The sequence below is a fragment of the Lissotriton vulgaris genome, unplaced genomic scaffold, assembly GCF_964263255.1.
Source record: "Lissotriton vulgaris unplaced genomic scaffold, aLisVul1.2 SCAFFOLD_2812, whole genome shotgun sequence".
Classification (NCBI taxonomy): domain Eukaryota; kingdom Metazoa; phylum Chordata; class Amphibia; order Caudata; family Salamandridae; genus Lissotriton; species Lissotriton vulgaris.
In genome coordinates, this window is record NW_028243471.1 from 92,712 (window position 1) to 114,613 (window position 21,902).

Below are 21,902 nucleotides of genomic sequence, written 5' to 3' on the forward strand. Positions count from 1 at the left end.
GTGGGCCAAAGGTTCTCCATTTGAGCCACACATGTCTCCCCTAAATTTCAGTCCTGTTTGCCATGAGGCCATGGAAGCAGATCTTAATCTTTGGTGGCGGCCTGATCTGCTCCAGAGGCTAAGGGCCCGATTCCGATCTCGCTCAGAAAGCCCTAAGGCCGACTTGGTCCCGTAGAGCTTTCGGAACGACTCGTTCTCCTGGCCTCAGAACGCCCGAGTATGATGCAAGTACTCACTGACAGACTCGGATCTCTTGGAGTCCCATTGAAGTCAATGGGAGCCTGTTGTACATTGCATACATAGGCTTCCACTGAGAAAAAAGTATGTTGCGGAAAATGGCGCAGCCTGTCATAGGGACGCATCAGTGCCTCCTCACTGTACATGCATGTTTAGGGGGGACCCTTGGGTCCCCCTGTGACTGAGATGTCGGGCTACGGGTGAACGGGGGCCGGGTGAACGGGGCCTGCTACGGCCCCCCAAAGTCTGCTTCCTGAAGCTTTATCGAGTCAGAGGCTCTGAGTCGACCCGGCTGCTTAGCACTCGCATCGTACTTGGTCACTCGGAAATCGGACCCATTGCGCTGCATGAGTCAGCCATGTTGTTGTCGTCTAGAGGGCTTCACTGACGGGTCTGAGTCACTCAGAGCACGGGCGTTATTCACATTGTACTTGCTTGCTTGTACGACGTGATGAGTTGGTCGGAAATTGCCCTCGCGACTCGAAATTCGCTCCTGACGGATGCAGTCAGGAGCCATTCCGATTGAGATCGGAATCGGGTCCTAAGTGTCAAAACCTCTTCCTCCAATCTATCCAGGTATGCCATCAAATATGGCAGAGGTCTGTTTTTCCAGTTGCATGCCTAATGTTTTGTAGCTGTCACTGGGAAATGCCAAGAAGTGCCCACCCAGACTCCACTGTGGACTAGAGTCAAGCACAAAGGCACACAAAGAGTTTTATAGCAGAGAAATGCCCACTTTTTAGTAGCGGTATTTCTACACTGAGAACATCTTTACCACAGGAAAGGGTTTGTCACTGTGAATCCATTGATAGAAAACATTATGAGGCTGCTCCACTGCAATCCATTATTGCAGTCTGAAGTAATTTCAACCCTTCCCCCATGTTAGCCTCTGAGAGAGCAAACTCATAGGTAGTGAAAACCCACATGGGTATTCCTCACTGTCTGGGCAGAGAAAAAGCATGTGAACCTGCCCTGCCTTTCGCCTACCACTCGCTCACCCCTTATGACGTACCCTCTGGATGCTCTAGTGGTAGTGAAAGGTTGGCTAGTGATTTAGAAAGGCCAGCCTGAGTAGAAGCACAATTGTGCACGCACAGATCTGCAATGAAAGGCTGGATACATGTTTTGGAACACCATTTGTGCAAGTGCACAGACCAACGTGTACACATATTTTAAAACATCCTAGGTGCAAGATAGCACACCAGCCCGCAATGGCAGCCTGCACACAAGTTTAAGCACAGCAGGTAAGCACCACTTCCTAATGTGTGTAGGAAGGGCGCATACACTTTTACACAGCATTTACAGTGGGAAAGAGCTTAGTGCCCCAAGGCCATGGCAAGAGAATCACCAAAATCCAAGAGGAAAAAGCAAAATGTTTAGGGAAACCCTTCCTAAAGAGTATAGGTCTAACAATAGGGAACCTAACCAACCCAATACCAGTATGTAGAGGGGTTCACTGGGGTTACATTCTGGCACCTACCCTATTGTCTCTATATATATTAATGGAGTTGTAGAGTATATTAATTGTTGCACCAATGATCCCTCTAAACCGACTGGCAAAAAGATTCCAGCATTACATTTTGCTGACAATACTCTACTTCTATTCAGAACTCTCTCAAGCCTACAAAATCTCTTAAAGAAGTGTATGAGTTTTCTAATCTTAGATGGTTGGACATAAATATCCAAAAGAATAAATACATGGTATATAATCCTCACAAAGCCAGGAAGGGCAAACCTCTTTTGGCTACACTTTTCTTGAAACTGTCCTGACTTTTGACTACTTGTTGTAAAGGGTGTCTAGTCTAATTCATTAACATAGGAACCCCAAATACAGGAGCTCAGTCTTCTAGCACAACACAGAGCTGCAGTGATTCTTAAAATGCATAGATTCACACAATTATGAGCAGCTTCTCAGGTGTATCGTTCAAGGCTCAATCCGCTGCTTTATATGGAGTGGAATTACCGGGAATTATCAAAATAGGTAGTTTGATAATAAAGGGACATCTTTTCTTAAATCTTTATTAAATCTACCCAAGAGTTCGCCAAATTTACCTTTGATCGTTAATACTGGGCCTAAAAGCATGGATCTATTAGATGCCCTGAATCTTCTTTACTGGTTATTTTGGTGGACCCAGCATGAACTGGAATCTTACAGAGCCAAATTACAAGAGGTCATGGGATATGATTTTAATCTGAACGTAAGGTGGCTATCTTCTGTGAAATTCTGGTTCTTTAAACTAGGGATGCAGGTGTTGTGGCATGGTCCTTCATCCAATAGGAAATCAATGAAATGCATACAAAACAATGAAATACATGATACCAAAACCTATGGAAACTTTGTAATTGAACAGTGGCACCGATCGGTCAAAATTGGAAATCTTACTGATCAGTTCCTGAGCCACAAGCCTACTCCCAAGTTTGAAGACTTTTTAGATCAGCTTTAACCACCTTTTGCAAAAACTCCTATATTAAAATCTGATGTGGAACTTTGCCTATAAATGCCTTTTCTTTCATATAACACACTATTTTTCATGATTCTTCTACTTGAAAATATTGTACTAAAACAATTGAGAACATTAAACATAATTTTTTCTTCTGCCCTCACTATTCTAAACCGAGACGCAAATGGATTTGTCCTCTATGTGTGTATCTGGGCATAAGAAATTATGCTGCTGCACTCAGGATTTTCAGTTTTGATACTGGTAGACTTGTTCTATTTGGGCTGAGCAGATATGTGTTCTCTGGTGGATCCTGAGAAAGAGCACTGCATTGTGAAATAATGCACTGGGTTATAAAGTGTTGAAATCCCTGTTCTATGCTTTTATGTGCATTTAACTGTGGATTGGGCATGCTATTTTATGTTGGGGACAGAATTCAGCTTCTTCTCAAAATATTTAAGTTACATTTTCTCTATGGAGCTGTGATATGTTTTTATGTAAGTGAGTACACAAGTTTAATAATTGCTTATATTTACATTGTGTGTAATTGACTGCATTTTAGAAATACACGTAATTTGACTGACTGCCTTGCAAATGCACTCAGTGATGTCTCCTGTTGAGCACTCACACTTTTAGGATATAGTGGACTACTCTTATGTGTTACACATTGAATTATATAATTTTCAAAAAATATTCTTGTTCAACAGTCAGCATGGATGCTGAGAGGAGAGGACCTTTCGAGATGACTAGATCAACCACAGGCATTGTTGTCAGGGTGATCAGCTAAATAGGTCCTTAGTGGACCAGTTGGCCATATCAGCCTTGGGCACAGCATTCAGAAACACAAATAATACATTAGTGACGCTATTGTTGTTTTATTTGATACATTTATAGGGGTAATCCTTAAGAATGTGAAAAGCCAGGATTTCTAAAAGGTGTTTGAGGTTTATGCCGATAAGGCTCATAGAGGTAAAAGCAGGGCAGCAAAATTCATAGCACTTACATTCCAGTTTCAGTCAGAAGTAGCAAGAGCAATGCTATGGTATAAGTTATTACATTTATTCTGGGAAAAGGAGGAGTAGGTTTGAGGAGCCGGAAAATCATTCCCTTTCTTCTAAACATGCAGAGGTAGTTATTCCTATATTTTTAAGAAGTTGTGTGCTTTGCAGATGGTTGAAAACCTGTGGATGTCATTTCTGTCGAGGACATTTTGATAGTGGAGCAGGGTCTGTTGGGCTTCGTTTCGAATCTAAGGACATGGTAATGGAGTATTCCACCAAACTATTGTGGTCAAATTATTGTGGACACAAGGAGATGATGGACGGAGCACTGAAACGCTTCAGACACTCACCCCCAGTTACAGATCTGTTTTAAATCCATCATCGTTCTTTAGCTCAATTTGCCACCTCAGTTCAGACCCAGCTATATGCAAATTATTGTGACCACAAAAATAATGTGGGCCAAAGTATTGAAAGTAAGTACATTGTTAAGTATTATGTTTTAATGCTATCTATTTTTTTTACTTTAACATTTTTATTATGACATTTTCTTGTATTTGATTATGTGTTCATTTCAATATATGTGTTATTTATTTGTATTTTTTCAAGAAATGCTATAGTTATGGATTTTTTGGGGGGTAGTGTTTTTAAATTACTTATTAATTAATATTAACTGATGAGAGTATTGATGATTGTATAACTTTTATTTGTTCGGGGCAATCAGATTTATGGTGGGAATGTCTACGTAGTCTTTTAAATAAACTATATATAAATTATATGTCAATTCAATTCAATTCAATTCTTGCTTTATTTCGATTTTGGTTGCAAATCATAAAAGCATACAATAAAATGATCATACATAAAAACATACAATAAAAATACCGTACCAAAGTACAATAAAAAAAAGAAGAAAAAAAACAAGATATTTACAGGTTAAAAAATATATGCCCCACCTCGTCTTTTTACAAGGAAGCAGAAAAGGGCATATGCATAACAACTAATTGATCTTTTGTTAAGACGGTTCACAACCAACAGAATAAATCCATTAAAGTTAAAAAATTACATTACATGTTTATGTTAATAAATTTCAGAACTGTATTTGTATTTGTATTTGTATTTTGGTATTTATAGAGCGCAACTATCGCTCCGGAAGGAGCATCCTGGCGCTGGTTAGATAGTATGCATACAATTACAGAGGCGGGGTTAGATGGCGGCCATTACATATTCGTCTGGGAGACTGAAGATCCATGTTTTTAGTTGCTTCCTGAAATGGATTTCTTTAGTCTGTGACCTGAGGTTGTGGGGCATGGAATTCCATGCTCTAGAGGACAGATGGGTCAGGGTTTTCCCACCTTTGGTTTTTAAGTTGAATTTGGCAAGTTTTAGCAGGTTATTGTTGGAGGATCGTAGGGTCCTCAGGGGGTTGTAGTGGGGGTAACGTTTGGTTAGATATTTGGGGCCTGTGCGGTTGAATGCCCGGAATGCGATGATTAGGATCTTAAAAAATATCCTTTTGTGCAGAGGCAGCCAATGGAGGGTTCTCAGAGCGGTTGATGCTGAGGACCTCCTGGGGAGTTTTAGTACCAGTCTGGCGTCTGAATGTTGGACGCTCTGCAGTTTTTTTAGTGTAGTTTTTTTCACTCCTGCCATTAGACCATTGCAGTAATCTAGGCGGGCGAGGATTAGTGCGAATGCTACTGCCTTTCTTGCGTCAGTTGGTAGGAAATCAAAGAATTTTTTAAGAGATTTTATAATCCCGAAGCAGCTTCCTGCCACATTCCTGATGTGTTGGTCAAAAGATAGGTCAGTATCGAATATGACTCTGAGGTTTCTTGCTGTTGTAACGGTCTGGGGAGGAGCGGTGGAGTCCTCTGGCCACCATAGGCTAGGACAGAAATTGACATTTTTCCCCATAGGGAGGATTTCTGTCTTGCTGGCGTTGCATTTGAGGTGTTTTTTTTCCATCCAGTGGAAAACGTCCTTCAGGCAATTTTTAAGATTTTGTTCGGCATTCGTTGAGTTTTCATCTAACGGGACTATGAGTTGGGTATCATCGGCATACGATGTAACAGGTATGCCGAATGATTCGATCAGGGAAATTAGAGGGATTAAGTAAACGTTAAAAAGCAGGGGGCTTAAAATGGAGCCTTGTGGTACTCCAGAGCGAATCTTTTTCTCTTCTGAGCTGAAAGGTCCTAGTGCGATGGATTGTGATCTGTCTGTTAGGAAGGATGTTATCCACTCCAGAGCCACGTCGGAGATACCAATATCCTTTAGTCTGTCCAGTAGTATAGAGTGCGAGATTGTGTCGAACGCTGCTGTGAGGTCCAATAAAATCAGTGGGGCGTTCTTTCTTTGGTCCTGTAGTAGTTTAATGGAGTCAGTCAGTTCAATCAAAGCTGTTTCCGTCGAGTGCTGAGGACGGAAACCTGATTGTTGGGGATGGAGGATGTTATAAGTTTCTAAATGGTTTTTTAGTTCTCTGTAGACCATCTGTTCCTTATTTTTTCCCAGGACTGGGAGGAGTGAGATTGGGCGAAGATTGGTAAGGTCTGAGGGGGATTTATTCGGCTTTTTCATTAAGGGCTTTACGATCCCTTGTTTCCATTCTCTAGGAACTACGCCTGTGCTAAGGGAGGCGTTTACTATCTTATTTATGATGGGATTCACTACTTTAATTAGCTGGTGGAGAATTCTAGGGGGACAGGAATCAGAAGGAGCTCCTGATTTGCACGCTAGAATTACTTCACGGGTTTGGGATAGACTGACCTGTGAGAACGTTTTTAAATTTCCAGTTGTTTTTTCTGCTTGTTCCGAGAGGGTGGAGGTCTGAGAGACTTGGTATGGGGGAAAGTCTTTCTGAATTAGGTTGATTTTCTCTTCAAAGAAGTCCGCTATTTGATTGCAGAATTCTTGGGAGGGAGGTATTTCGGGCTGTAGCGCTTTGGGGTGAGTAAAAGTCTTAACTATTGAGAACAATGTTTTTTGTTTTTGTTTAGCCTCCTTGATGGCTTTGATGTAGAATTCTTTCTTGGCGGTTTTTATACTGGAGTGGTAACTCTTCCTTAGCTGGATATAAGAGTTTCTATCCGTAATGTCGTAAGTTTTACGCCAATTACGTTCTCCTTTTTTGCACAGTAGATGGGCCTTGGCTAATTCTGGCGTGAACCAGGGGGCATTTATCTTGCCTCTTTTATCTGTTTTCCGGGCGCGTTTAGGTGGGGCGCGTACTTTGATCTCATGCTGCATCCATTTATGGAAGAGTTTAGAGTCGTGTTCTACGTCACCCGTCAGACTAGGGATCTGAGTCTCAATGATAGGCTTGAGTTTGAAAGTGTCCTCTACCGTTTTCCAGTTGACGTAGTTCTCTGGAAGTGAACTGGGTTTGGTTAAGTTCTGAGGGCGCGGGGTTCTAATGAAGAACGGAATCAGGTTATGGTCTGTCCAGATTTGTGGAACAGGAGTTTGGGTTTCTAGAAGGGGAAAGTTAGTGCAAACCCCATCTAGTGTATGTCCAGTTAGGTGAGTGGGTTGCTTAACCCTTTGCTGAAGGTTAAAAATTTCCAGGGTTTGATGGAAATTTAGTGCCTGAACGTCAGCTTTGGAGTCGAGGTGCAGATTAAAATCGCCCAGGAGAGTGAAGTGTGGGTATCGGGTTAGGAGCTGACCTAGAGCTTCACTAAGAGTTTCTAGAAATCTAGTTGCGGTGCCTGGGGGGCAGTAAATAAGTCCTCCTGAAAACTGATCTCCGTGCAATATTAATCTAAGTTCCTACGATGGCGAACAATACATTTAAGAAAGCTAACTACTATAAATACCAACTGCTCTCCCTTCAACATCTGTAAAAAAAGTAAAGCTGGGCGACATTGTCTGTAACCAATACGCCTCAGGAACGGAATAAGCCATTTTTTCCTGGGTTCAGTATAAAATTTACAGAAAAGAATGGTGTGCAAAGTCGATTGTAAAGAAGTGTCATCACAGGGACAGCAAGAAAGTTCTTTAGCCCAGTTGTTTCGAGCTGGAAATGCAACCATTCGATGGAAAAAATCATCCTAGATCTTACCAGAAGGTAACGCTCGTAACTCGTGGTGTGATAAGTGAGGTACGGCTGTATAGTGGGTACCAGTTGTATCATTAAGCTGTGGGTAACAGAAGGTTTGGCAACTTCACTCATCAGTCTCAGCTCTTCGAGATGGGCGAGACATTTCTTTTTTAAGACCTTCCTCGAAACCTCACGTATTGAGGAGGGATTATGATAATTTTTATCCCAACCCAAGTCGTGAAAAAACCTCGCAATGTACCACAACCACCTGTACCTGCGAGCATTGTCCATTTTTAGACAGTCAGATAGAATAGACTGGGTAAGGGTTGCTTTATCCGAAGTCCAAATCCTGCGCCATAATAAAAGTGGTTCAACTTTAGCTAGGTCCGTCGCATATACAAGACCCAGCTCTGTGTGACAGGCAAAGGCACCCGCACTCCCAGGAACTGCAAGAAGAAATCTCAGAAAAGAATTTTCGACTCTCTGAATGCTATCCGTAACCACAAAGCCCCAGAGACGCGCCCCGTACAAAGCCACAGATAGGCATTTAGCTTTATAGATCGTAATAATTTCAGGGGAGCTCTCTTTCCCAACTTCCTGGTAAAATTTGCAAGGGCTGTAGTTGTTCTTAAAAAAAGAAGTTTTCTCGTTTCTAAAGCCGGTTTCCAGGATAGTTTGTGATCTATTGTTATGCATAGATAGGAGTATTTTTGTGTAATTGCTATTTTTTCTTGATTCAGATAGATGCCCCTCATTTTACTTTTGCTTTTGTGGCCAGAACTTGCCCTCATGACAAAGGTTTTGCTGACATTTATCTTCAGGTCAAGGCCTGCCATAAATGTGGAATATCTCTCCGAATTCTTTTGAAGTTCACGGGGGTATGAGCTAATATGACGGTATCATCTGCATAACGGAGTGCAGGTATTGGACGATTGTTCACCATTGGGAGATCCTGGCACCCCTTCATCATCTCTCTTTCCAGCCCATTAGTATATAGTGTAAAGAGGAAAGGGGCCAGGACACACCCTTGCCTAACCCCTTTTTCTACTGGGAACTCTTCCGTCAACTCCCCCCCCCCCCGTAACGCACTCTTGCAGTGGCATTTGAGTAAAGTTCCCTAAGGAACTTGACCAAATTCAATGGAGCCCCCATGTCAACCAGTAATGTCCAAAGTTTGGAGTGGGAAACACAATCAAATGTGGACGATAGGTCCACATAGACCATGTACAGGTCTCCTCCTTTGATGTAAACATACTTATCTATCAGGAGTGAAAGGTTTAAAGCCTGTTCGATGGTCCCCAAGCCCTGGCAAAACCCGTACTGTAGATCTGAAATAATCCTGCCATCGTCCGCCCAATCTTGCAATTGCTCTAAAATGACTCGACCTGCCACCTTTCCAAGGGAGTCCAAAAGAGAGGTTGGACGATAGCAGGTTACTGACTCCCGGTCACCTTTTTTAAAAATGGGAACTAGTACAGATTTTGACCATGAAACCAGTAAGCCTATATTGCAAGTTGAGTTCATGACTCTAGTTAGAAGGGGGGTCCAGAGGTCCATTTGAGCTTTGAATAAATCAATAGGGACGCCATCTGGGCCCGGTGCCTTCCCATTTTTACTTGCTCTCAGAGCCTGGGCAGTTTGTTTCAATGAGAACTGTAGGTCGATGGGATAGGCACTATCTAGGACGTCCCGGGAATTAGAATTCTGAGGTTTTAGGTCCTGAGGTTTGGCAGACTCTGGACCGACTGAAAAAATCTTGGAAAAATGGAGAACCCATTCCTTTTCCTCTATTGCTAAATCTAACTTTGCATGATTAGTATTGTCAGTTAAAAAGGGAGACTTGACCACTTGCCAAAAAGCAGCCGAGTTTTTATGGATGCAGGTTTCATGCAATTTGTCCCAGAGTTGTTTTTTTAGTTCTTTTTTCCTGTTTTTCATTGCAGAGTTATAAGCTTTTCTTAATGATGTTATCTCGTATGGGATCCTCACCAGTTTCTCAATGCAGTTTTTAAATTGGAGTAAGCAACCGTGCACTTGTGGTTAAACGAACCCTTCCTCTTTTTTGACTTGTGTTTTATTTCTACCCACAGAGCCTCATTGATCGCTTTAACGATCAATTCAAAGTTGTCAATGACTTCTGTATGTGTAGTATCTGGAGTAAGGCATTTCATAATGGAGGAGTAGGCCCTCGCTATCACTAACTTTGTTATTTCCATAGGGTCTACTTTCCCCCATTTCAGCGCATATCCATTTAATCTGTTTAATGCCAGATTATTTCGTGATAAAATGGAACCCAGGCCACTCTTCGGTTTATGGGACAATGACAGAGAAATGCTGAGAGGATAATGATCGCTTAGTGCAATTTTGTGTCTAGTGAATCCTGCATCTATAGTCCTCTCACCATTTGAGACCAGGATGTAGTCTATAGTTGTTTGGTATCCTCTTCCGTGAAATGTAGGGGCCAGTATTAAGTTCTCCTTGTTCAGGGTATTTGCCTGGACCAGGTCTAGCTCAACTAAGGTTTCATTTAAACAATTACCTAAGGTAGAATGTCTAAAATGTGAAATGGGGTTTTCGAATTCATACAGGATGCCACAGATATTATTATTACCAGTAAGGCATGGTCCCAGATTGAAATCCCCCCCCCCAAAAAATTACCTCTTCATTAGCTGTCTTCCTTGTTTTAATTATTAATATAGACCGTGTAAGGATACCAAGTTCACTGCTTCAACATCAGAAAGGTTATTATAAAAATTCATCTATAAGGAGGCTATCCCTGTTGTTTAAGCTCAGTCTAAGAATCTGAAAATTAGGATCCAGATTTATAGGCACTACTTCCGTTGTATTAAGGAGGTTTAAAACATAAATTGTTAGACCTCCTTTCGCTCTGCCTGAGATGGAAGGTTGGGCAGGTGTGAAATAGGTTTTAAATCCCTCCATATGTATCACGTCAATAGCCCAGGTCTCTTGAAGTGCTATAATATCAAATTTAGGGCTAAAGTCCCTCCATTCGTCATTTATGACCTTAGATCGTTGGCCTGCTATGTTCATAAATAGAACTGCAATACAGGGTTTTTTCTCCTCCCCTATACTTCCCTGCGTATCTAATACGGATCCAGTGACAGGATTGGGATTTAGATCCTGTTCAGAAACAGGGATAGAATGGACCTGATTCAGACCTATGGACTTGCCCAACAGGTCAGTGGATGTGACCTGAGACCTTTTACGTCTTGGATGAAAGACATGAGAGACATGATCAGTATAGTTAGTATTTAGTTCTATGCTTGTAGAAGACACCTTTTATTGACTATCAGCAGCATCCTCTACTATACCCCAAAAATCAAGTCAGTCCACTCCCTCCAAACCTGATAATACAGTGTAGCGGTTGTAGACAGGTAAGAAGTGATCGTCCTGATGTTGAAATATGGGCCTAAAGCGGTAATCCTGATATTTAAATAGGGACCTAAAACGACCATCCTGATGTTGAGATGGGGGCCTAAAGTGACCATTCTGATATTGAAGTGAGGGGCTGAAACGATCAACCTGAGGCTGAGATGGAGGCCCAAAACAGCCATCCTGATTTTGAGGTAGGGGCCTAAAAACATTATTCTGATATTGATATAAGGGTCTATAGTGATCCTTCTGATGTAGGAGTAGAGGTCTAAAGCAGTCGTCCAGGTGTTGAGGTGGGTGCTTGAAGCGATCAACTTGATGTTTAGGTGGGGGCCTACGGTGATCATCCTGATGTTGGAGTAAAGGTCTAATGCGATCGTCCTGATTTCGAAATAGGGGCCTCGAATTAGTTACAGAGGTCATCAGTGCTCTAGGGTAAAAGTAGAGCAATTCACGTGGTATAATTGCATTGCTGCCGTTTGAGGGGGACCAGTTTAAAACATGTCTAACTGCCCTTTTATCTCTGAAATTTATTATAATAATATCCCCGTAATGTTCTTTATTCTGTGTCCTAACCAGGGAAGACGCCTACCATTTAAAATATCACCATTTACATTTGGAGGAAGTGGTCGGTTCTGCCTGAGCCAAAATACGAATTTATTTTTTAGCTGGTATTGGTCTTCTCTCTTCCCATCCTCTAAGTCTGGGACTCCCGTGAGGACCACCACAAGCGGAGCTGCTTCCGGAGGCAGTTCCACATTTTGCCTCTTAGGCACAGATGTCCTCGCAGAATCTTCATGGCCATTAGGTTTTTGGGCACTTCCTGAGAGATTAGGTTTCCCACCTACCTGAGCTTCTTTTTCTATGATTTTTACATTTTGCCGAATTTTTTTGGGGGACATTGGTTTGAGGGTTTTCGATTTAACTTGATTTGTGGATTTTACTCCCTTTTGGACAATAGTGTTTGGGGCAGTAGTTAAGGGCACTAGTGGGGGCTTTGGTAAATCCTTAGTTCCCTCTTTGATTTCCCCGATTGCCTGTTCTAAGTTCCCCAACTGTTGGGCTATTCTTTTTAGTCTCTCTACTAAAGGCAATGTGAGAGATCTAATCAGTTTTTCAATACTTCCCATTAGGTCAGTGCCAGATGTTTCTATTATTGGGAAGTGTGGTGGAATAGCTTGTGCGGGTAATGTGGGTGCATTGGATGAGGAGCTCTTAGAGTTATCAAAATTAGTTGGATTAATCTTATTTCTCTGTGGTCCACTCCCCCTCTTTCTCCGTTTTTTCGGGGGTGGGCCTTGTACTGGAGGGATTTTGGGAATTGTGTTAGATTTTTGGACAGTCTCTACAATTGGTGACGGTGTGTCTGGCAGGGCTTCTGCCTCTGGTATGGTGTTACCAAACGAAGCAGAAAGGTTTATGATCAAGTCGTTATTTGACTCGAATGGGGGGGTTCTATCTCGGAGGAGTAACGGAATGTTGTCACAGAAAGATGCATCAGAACCCTCACTTTCGCGAAGCGTGCTGGAGTGCGGTGACATGGCTAGCTCTAACGGGCCCAGAGATGAACGTTTGTTCATGATAAGCTCAACAAAACGACGTCTCTTGACCCGTCGCTCAGCAAGTGCAATATCCCTGTCGATTCCTGCGGTAACCCTAATGACATAATTGTCTAACGTTCCTCGATTGCCTCCTCTTCCCACTAAGGATTTTTCTTTGGAGACAGGCAAGGTCATGATGCGTACTAAAAACTATAGAGGCTGGTGAAATCACGCTTAACCTTTAGTGCTGTCTCAGACAGAACTGTAATTGTACATTTATAAATTATCAAGAAGGCCAAATGAAGAGCTTTAAGTGGATCTGCTTACTAGAGTCTCGTACAAACAGTCCGTCCTCGCCGTGGGTTGCACGTCGAAGGGGGGGAGGCCCAGCCCAGCCTCCACTGGCCTCTGTGGGCCTAAGAGGGCCCGCCCTTGTCCCGGGCTTCTCCCGGGACACTCCCGCGCGCTCCCACATCGCGGGGAAGATGGTGCAGTTATGTAGGATGGGAGATGTGGGCGCGGCTTGCTCCCGGGCCTGGTGGTGCCAGCTGAAGGATCCTGGGACTTGGAGTCCGCCTTGGTGTTCCGGCACGACTACCACAAGCCCAGGGTCACAGTGCTCTCCTCGCTTGCCTCCAGAGTCCTGTGGGCAGTTCAAAGATAGGATAAAGGGTCCGCTGTCGCCCTCGCAGTAGATCAAACCAAGAACCCACACTCTGCGGCTAAATTATATGTAAATTGATACTAATTGCTTAATGTATTAATTATGCACATGTTGTTCATAGATCTAATTAGTTAAAAAATAAAAAGTCATACTTTTTAAAGCATTTGTTAACATTTATAAACAGTTGCTGAGAACTTATGGAGAATTTGTTGGTATTTCTTTAAAGTATTAATGTATAATTCATTCAGAAATTAATATTCAAATGAGGAGGTTGAAGATCATTTTTCAGTATCAAAGTAGATTTTTATGTTGTATTGTATGTGTGAGTGGAGGGTCTACTGTTCATTTAAAAAAAATGCTTTAATTAGTGTTTGATTTTGTAGCAATTTAGCTGCATTTAAAAAGTCTGAAAAATTGAATTTATTGACATTATTTGAATATATTGAATGTGGCCCTCCCCAATTTATATTCGCCTTCCCCAGTGTTTATTAGACTGTGTTTAAAATAGTAACCCTCACCTAACCACAATGTATGTTTGTTACCCTATGTGTTTTAGTTTGTAGTTCAAATAGTATGTTTAAGCCTCCCTTTCTGATGTATGCACTTTCCTCAGATTTTGCTTGACTGTAGTAAGAATAGTAAATCCAAACCCCTACCCCATGAATGCACATTCACCAGTGTTTCTTAGATTAGGATAAGAATACAACGCATGATCTCCTCAATGTATGCAATTTCCCCAATGTTTGTGTTAAATTGGAATAAGAATATTGAATATGCCCCTGTCCCCAATGTTTATAGCTTCTCCAATTTTTCTTAGACTGGATATAGAATAGCACATTTGCCCTCCATACATCTATTTTCTTTCCCCTGTGTTTGTTTGACTGGAGTTAGCAGGGTAGAGAGGAAGCTATCAGAGGCGAAGAAGAGAGACGCCTAATTAGTCGAATTTTAATCTAACGCTAGCGCTATTGTGCCTACGCTTAATTAGGTGGAGCTGAGTCTAACGCTAGCGCTATTGTAATTAATTTGCATTGTTGTTGTGTGCTAGGACTTTATCCTCGTTCGGTGCACTTGTTACTTATTTGCTGGCTTGGCTGTTTGCTGTACTGACTGGACCGGCGACCCTGCCCACCCCAGCCCCGTCGTCCTCACTTCCGCTTTGCCTGCCATCTTGTTGTTGTTGTTTTGTCCCTGCCTGCAGCTCCACCCCGCATCCCGCCTCCCAGCTGACCACCCCTCGCCCCTCCCCCTCCTCTAACTACTTATGGTAGATCCTCTAACGCGCAGCGTCCACGCGCAGCGACCGCGCCCCATTCGCACCGAAGGTGCGCCAAAGGTAAGCCCGTCTACGCCCGTCCGCGCCTGGCCCGCGCCCAGCGCCAGAGCCCCTGGTCCTCGTAATGTCCACCCCTCCCGCATTACTTACGATGCCGCCACCCTCCTAGCCCTCAACTCCGGCCGTTCCCTCAACTGCGTCCAAGCCGCCCCTGGACACACCCATGGACCCTTTTCCTGCAACTCCTGCAAGTTCGACGGCACCAAGAATAACTCCTCATCTTCGATCACACAACAGATATCCAACCCCAACCACCTACAATGCATCCTGCTCAACACCCGATCGGTCCACAGGCACGCCATTGACCTCTGGAAACTACTAGACACCATCTCTCCGGACGTTGCCTTCCTAACAGAAACATGGATGAACGCCTCATCAGCTCCAGACATCACCATTGCCATTCCGGAAGACTATAAGATCATACGCAAGGACCGTACCGGCCACACAGGAGGAGGTATCGCTATCGTCCATAAGAAATCCATCCGCATCTCAACCAGCTCAGACGTCAATCTTGCCAACTCTGAACACCTTCACTTCCAGATCCACATCGACCCCAAAACCACACTCCGAGGCACCCTCCTTTACAGGCCACCACGACCCCGCGCACAGTTTAGTGAAGACATCACGGACTTCATCACTCCACACGCGCTCCCCTCCAAGGATTACATCCTTTTGGGAGACCTCAACTTTCACCTTGAAAAGAACAACGACCACAACACCACCACCCTTTTGGACAACCTCGCCAACCTCGGACTTAAACAACTTGTCACCACCTCCACCCACATCGCAGGTCACACACTCGACCCTATCTTCACCTCCAGCAAACATGTCTCCTTCAGCCACACCACAGCTCTCCTTTGGACTGACCACAGCTGCGTTCACTTCACCTACAACAAGCCCACTTCCAACAACCACCCCCAACCCACTCTGCAAAGAAACTGGAACAATATCACCATCGACCAGATCTCCTCATCGCTTCTTCAAAACCCCCCAGCTCACTCCTCAAACCCAGACCAAGCAGCCACCAACCTCACCCAATGGTTATCCAACAGCGCCGACATCTTAGCACCACTGAAAAAACGACAAATCAAACTAGGCAGCAAGAAGGCCTCCTGGTTCAATGATGATCTTAAGAAATCCAAGAAACTCTGCCGCTCCCTTGAAAAGGCCTGGAAAAAAGACCCAACCACCAGCACCAAGGACGCCTTCAAAAACGCCACCCGCATACACCACCAACTGATCCGGAACGCCAAGAAAGCTGCTTTCAAGGACCGACTAGATAACAACGCCCACAACAGCAAGGAATTATTCAACATCGTCAAGGAATTTACCAACCTCTCGGCCAACTCCAATGACATCACCCCCTCTCAAGCCCTCTGCGACTCCCAAGCCTCATTCTTCCACAACAAAATTGCAGACATCCACAACAGCTTCGACAACCGACCCGAAGACCAACCCACCCAACCCCCTGCAGGACCCCACCCCCCCTGAACATCCTCAATAACTGGAAGCCAATCTCCACTGAGGACACCATCCGTCTGATGAACTCTATCCACTCAGGATCCCCCACAGACCCATGCCCTCACCACATCTTCAACAAAGCAGACTCCATTATAGCACCGCACCTCTGAGACGTCATCAACTGCTCCCTCAACTCCGCAACCTTCCCGGAAAGCTGAAAACATGCCGATCTCAGCGCCCTCCTGAAGAAACCCACAGCTGACCCCACCGAACTCAAAAACTACCGCCCTATCTCACTCCTTCCATTCCCGGCCAAAGTCATCGAGAAAGCGGTCAACAACCAGCTCGCCGCATTCCTCGAAACCAACAAATCCCTCGACTCCTCACAATCCGGCTTCCGAGCCAAGCACAGCACTGAAACCGCCCTCATCGCAGCAACAGACGACATTCGAACTCTACTGGTCAATGGAGACACAGTCGCCCTCATCCTCCGCGACCTCTCCGCGACCTCTCCGCAACATTCGACACGGTCTGTCATAGCACCCTTTTACAACGCCTCAGAAACGTCGGAATCCATGGAAAAGCACTGGAAGGGATCACCTCGTTCCTCCCCGAAGAACCCAGAGAGTCCGCCTCCCACCATTCAAGTCAGAGGCCACTGAAGTCATCTGCGGCCTACCCCAAGGGTCCTCACTCAGCCCCACCCTCTTCAACGTATACATGAGCCCCCTCGCGGCCATCGCACGCCAACACAACCTCAACATCATCTCCTACGCCGACGACACTCAACTGATCCTATCACTCACCAAAGATCCGAACACGGCCAAAACCAACCTGCATGAAGGAATGAAAGAAGTAGCCGAATGGATGAAGCACAGCCGTCTGAAACTGAACTCAGACAAAACAGAAGTCCTCATCCTAGGCACCTCCCCCTCCGCCTGGGATGACTCTTGGTGGCCAGAGGCCCTTGGAAAAGCACCTATCCCGACGGACCACGCACGCAACCTGGGCGTCATCCTGGATTCCTCACTCTCGATGAACAGACAAGTCAACGCCGTTTCTTCATCTTGCTTCAACATTCTTCGCATGCTCAAAAAAACATTTTGCTGGATCCCCACCGAAACTAGAAAAACAGTCACTCACGCTCTGGTCACGAGCCGACTGGACTACGGAAACACCCTCTACGCCGGTACCACTGCAAAAATCCGGAAAAAACTCCAACGCATCCAGAACGCTTCAGCCAGACTCATATTAGACATACCGCGTAAAGAACACATCTCTGGCCACCTGAAAAACTTCCACTGGCTCCCCGTCAATAAGAGGATTACTTTCCGTCTCCTAACCCACGCACACAAAGCACTCTACGAAATCGGACCCGAATGCCTCAACACACGACTGTCCTTCTACACACCCTCCCGCCAGCTACGATCCTCCAACCAAGCCCTTGCCACTGTACCTCGCATCAACAAAACCACCATGGGAGGTAGATCCTTCTCCTACCTGGCAGCTAAAACCTGGAACTCACTTCCCACTCATCTTCGCCTTACTCAGAACTACCTAGCATTCAGAAAGCAACTTAAAACGTGGATATTTGACAAGTAATTCCCCACCCTTCCTCAAGCGCCTTGAGACCCTCTGGGTATGTAGCGCGCTATACAAATTTATTGACTTGACTTGACAGGAGAGAAGTAGAGTAAGGATGGATGGAAAGAGAAACATTGTATGGGGAGACGAAGAGAGTGGAGCTGGTTTGAGCATTTTTACCACAGCTGCTTTTTGTTCCCTAGTCTGGCTCTGAGAGTTAGAACAGTATGCCTAACTATCCTCCCCAGTTCATGTTTGCAGTTTCCCAATGCGGTATAGTTTGTAGTTCAATTCGCAAAACTGACGTCGTCTTCCCACCATCTACGTATAATCCACAATGTTTGTTCAAGTGTGGTTAGAGTAGTGTATTTGAATTGTTTTGTGTTTATTTTTTATGTTTTTCAATAAGAGTTAGAAATGTGCTTCATTCTGGATTTTTTTAGAGGTTAATATGTGTAAAAGCATGTATTTTTTTAATTAATTTAATATTTTGGTAATTGTTTATGTTTTCAAAACTACTTTCGATTTTTTTGTTTTGTAGCATAAATAGAAATATTAGTTTGTTATGTACTTTTATTTTTTCTTAATGGGTTAATAATTTTAAAATATATTTTCAAAATTATAATTTATACATGTTTATATTGTGTTTTAATATTTAATATAAACAAATGCTTAATAATGATATTTATTGGTATAACAAATGTATTTGAATGTATATTTAAATTTTAAATTTTTTGATAATAATTGCAAGTTAACGTGTATTTTTCTAATCGTGATCAAGACCCTTGGGACTGAACTTGTCAAGAGATGTAGCATTCTGCAAGTCAATTATACATACTTTGAAGATTCAGCAGTTCCAGTGAGTGCTTTTCCTATGTTGCTGTAGAAATGATTGTAAAAAACAATTGTATGAATATGTTCAAGAATCACATTTTTAACTGTTTATAAATTAATATAAATATTCTTTTAAATATTTTTCATATATAATATAGTTTTTATTAAAGTTAAATTATTTTGAGAGTACAATAACATTACAATTATGTTAATTCCATTTAAAAACAGGTAGCTACAAATGGAATGTCAAGATTTGAGTCAACAATATTTTTGTTGTTAATATTCATTGACTTTACACTACATGTATGTAAAGTTTATCATTGATTTGCCAATATTTTGACATTATTTTTGCACTATGATATTCTTGTGGTCAGTATTCTGTCAAACATCTTTGTGTGCTTAAATATTTGAAAATAAAATAATATTGTATTTGCACAGTATTTGGGGCTTTGAAAATGTGTCAGTTGCTGATTGTTTTATTTTTTATTTAACTTACCTGGCATACTTGCACTTTAGTCCTGACTCACCTCTGAGACCGAGCAGTTGCTGGCCTCCATTTTGATCTAACTTTTTTGACTGACAGTCTACATAAGCAGAACGCTGGAGATACCGCGCAGAGTTCATTAAGGCTGGCCAGCAGTGTACAGTATTTGGGGGCTTTGAAAATGGGTCAGTTCCTAATTCTATAATTTTGTATTTAACTTACCAGGCATACTTGCACTTTAATCCTGACTCACCTGTGAGAGCAAGCAGGTGCCAGCTGCCATTTTGGTTGGCAGTCTAGCTTTTTTGACCGACAGTCTACATAGGCAGAACGCTGGCGCTGCCATGCAGCGGGCACGCCCAACGCAAGCCTGTCTATGCCCATCCGTGCACCGACAACTCACAGCACCAGACACGCTGCAGGTTGCTCAGATATGATAAATGTTTTTAATTGCAAACTGAATTAGTGTGGTGGTCTTGTACATGACGTCATGATTACAACATTAAATGCATGAGGCTATTCAGCCACTGCATAATCTAGTCCTGTAAGTGACGTCTGTTAGAATCTAAAGCACTACCTGTGCTAGTGAGGAAGAGTTTGCATTGAAAAAGAGTAAAACTGGAACTGTTTACATCGCAGAACCTCGAGGAGGAAAATACATCAATTTCTCCTACATATACCATGTGCAATTTGATTTTGCACATGATCTCTTGTGCAATTCCTCATCCCAAGAGGTCTCTTGCATCTAGGATCTCCTGCCACTCCTCACCCACCCTGTGGATACCTCTTCCAACAGAGGCAGGATTTACTCTACTGTTTTATGTCTGTGGGTTTGCGGACGTGGGACATGGTTTTGAATGGCAGATATTTTTGTGTTGTATTGCACTATTTGTACAGTGCATCGTACCCCTGAAAAGGCGCTGAAGTGATGGGTGAGTGAGGTGTGACTGTTGGGGGCAGATTTATGAAGGCCTTGCGCCGCCGGTGCGTCACTTTTTCCCATGTTAAAAATGACGCACCGGCGGCGCAAGGCCTTCATAAATCTGCCCCATTGGACTTTTGCAAATGGCCGAAAGGCACAACTGCTCACTTCTTCCTTCATCGCCAACCTTGGTCCTCACCTGTACAGCAATACTGCTGCAGACTGAGCTACTCATGGCATCCATCGTGCCACCTCTTTCATTTTTAAGAGTTTGATAAATGTAAGCTTATTTCATCAAACATACTCTCTTTAAACATATGGTTGCAGAGAAGCGATTGGTTGGTGAATAGATGCCTCTAGATTTCCTAATATGCAACAACAACAAAAACGTTTGCAAAAACAAAAAGATCATCCTCTCTCGCTTGACATGTAACTGGATCATGAAATCCAAATGTTATACTGAATGTTGATGAGATTTGTTTCAGTGTAAGGACATTGTAATGAATTACATTCAGGCATTACCTCCTTCTTCCAGGGCGCCCCATCCTGATATCCAGCAGAGCTTCCCATCTGGAAATTCCTCACCGTAATTGGGCAGGCAGATGGGCTGTACGAGGCCTACTCGTAGCAAAAGAAATACCATATGAGAATAATGCCACTCTGCAGAATTCGAACATGACATTTGTGCATTTTTATAAATATAAATTTCATAAGGATAATGAAGAGATGTAACATAATGTGTTCTACCTACTAGTCTTCACACTCTTCCAGACCAAGAACAGGTAAACAGATGAATATCTATTTCTCGGAAATATGTCCATAGCGCAACCCTTGCCCTGGAATGCAGCAGAGCGCTGCACATAGCAGTAAGATGCACAGCCAAGATGTGTAGTTGGAAAGACATGCAGGCATATTTACAATGATGATTCATGATAATAAATGTGAAAAGACATCAGAGGAGTGAAGTGGGGGAAGAGGGGATCTTAACTAGGATGAAAGGAAGACTTTTGAAGAGGTAGGTTTTGAGACCTACCCTGAAATGCGCATTTCGATCTCTGTGCCCCATTCACAAAGGTTATATAAAAAATACCCTTTGTATTGTCCAAAACATATTACATCATAATCACACATATACACTGTGCCAACTGGCACCAGGTAATAATTTACAGGGGATTATATATATGACCGGGCCAATCGGGCCACGGTCAGAACCATTAGAAAGCACAAGTAGCAAATATAAGGCAACCAGCAACTACTGGTCGAAATACTGTACTTAGCATTATGACACGCAACATAAACGCATTAGGTCTGCTTCACATTAGGCATAAAACACATTATGCATAACCATCATAAGCATAAAACACATTTAGGAGTGCACCTTAGTAACACTCCCCAGGTGAATACATCACCCTCAGAATAAACACATTATGCAATCCTTTAGGGCCTTGCGCCCTACTAGTAGCCGCAAGTACCTACCATGACCCCAAGCCAACTGACTCAAATGCCCTCTGTCCCAAAGGTCAGGGCGTAACTATAGGACCTTCCATGGTCCTCTGGCTGTCTTGGCAGCAAAAGCATTGTGCGTCATGCACTGGGGGCCGAGGGGTGCAGCTCACCACTTCCTTGGTACACAAAACCAAAAGAGATGCTCCTCCGTTGCAGCTGCCCGCTCTCTCGTGGTGCAGTTGAGATAAATCAGCTTTGCACTGGCACTAACAATGTGCAAATTCGAGTCCCACTCACCAGGCTCTCCTTCTTGACTCCTCCAGTCTCCTCTCCTGGGGCCTCTCGGGACCCGCCTCTCTCTCTTTTCCATGAAGCGGGAGCGAAGATGGAGCCTGCAAGGCTCCTGACTCTTCTGGGGCCCGTGGGGCTTCCCTCACTGATATGGGAGCCCCGCCTCACATCAGGCACTGTGTGGCCTGACTTCCACTCCTACCGCGCTGCAATTGGCAGCCTCAGCAGCCT

The 21,902-nt window shown here is 43.6% G+C and overlaps 1 protein-coding gene across 1 annotated transcript in view; it reads right to left on the reverse strand.

Annotated features, from left to right (window-relative positions):
• Positions 1-21,902, reverse strand: part of TMPRSS3 (transmembrane serine protease 3) — a 265,492-nt gene that overhangs the window by 68,515 nt on the left and 175,075 nt on the right. The window contains exon 10 of the mRNA XM_086948584.1: positions 20,457-20,552. Within this exon, the coding sequence (XP_086804710.1) occupies positions 20,457-20,552 (96 nt within the window). The remainder of the gene's footprint in view (positions 1-20,456; positions 20,553-21,902) is intronic.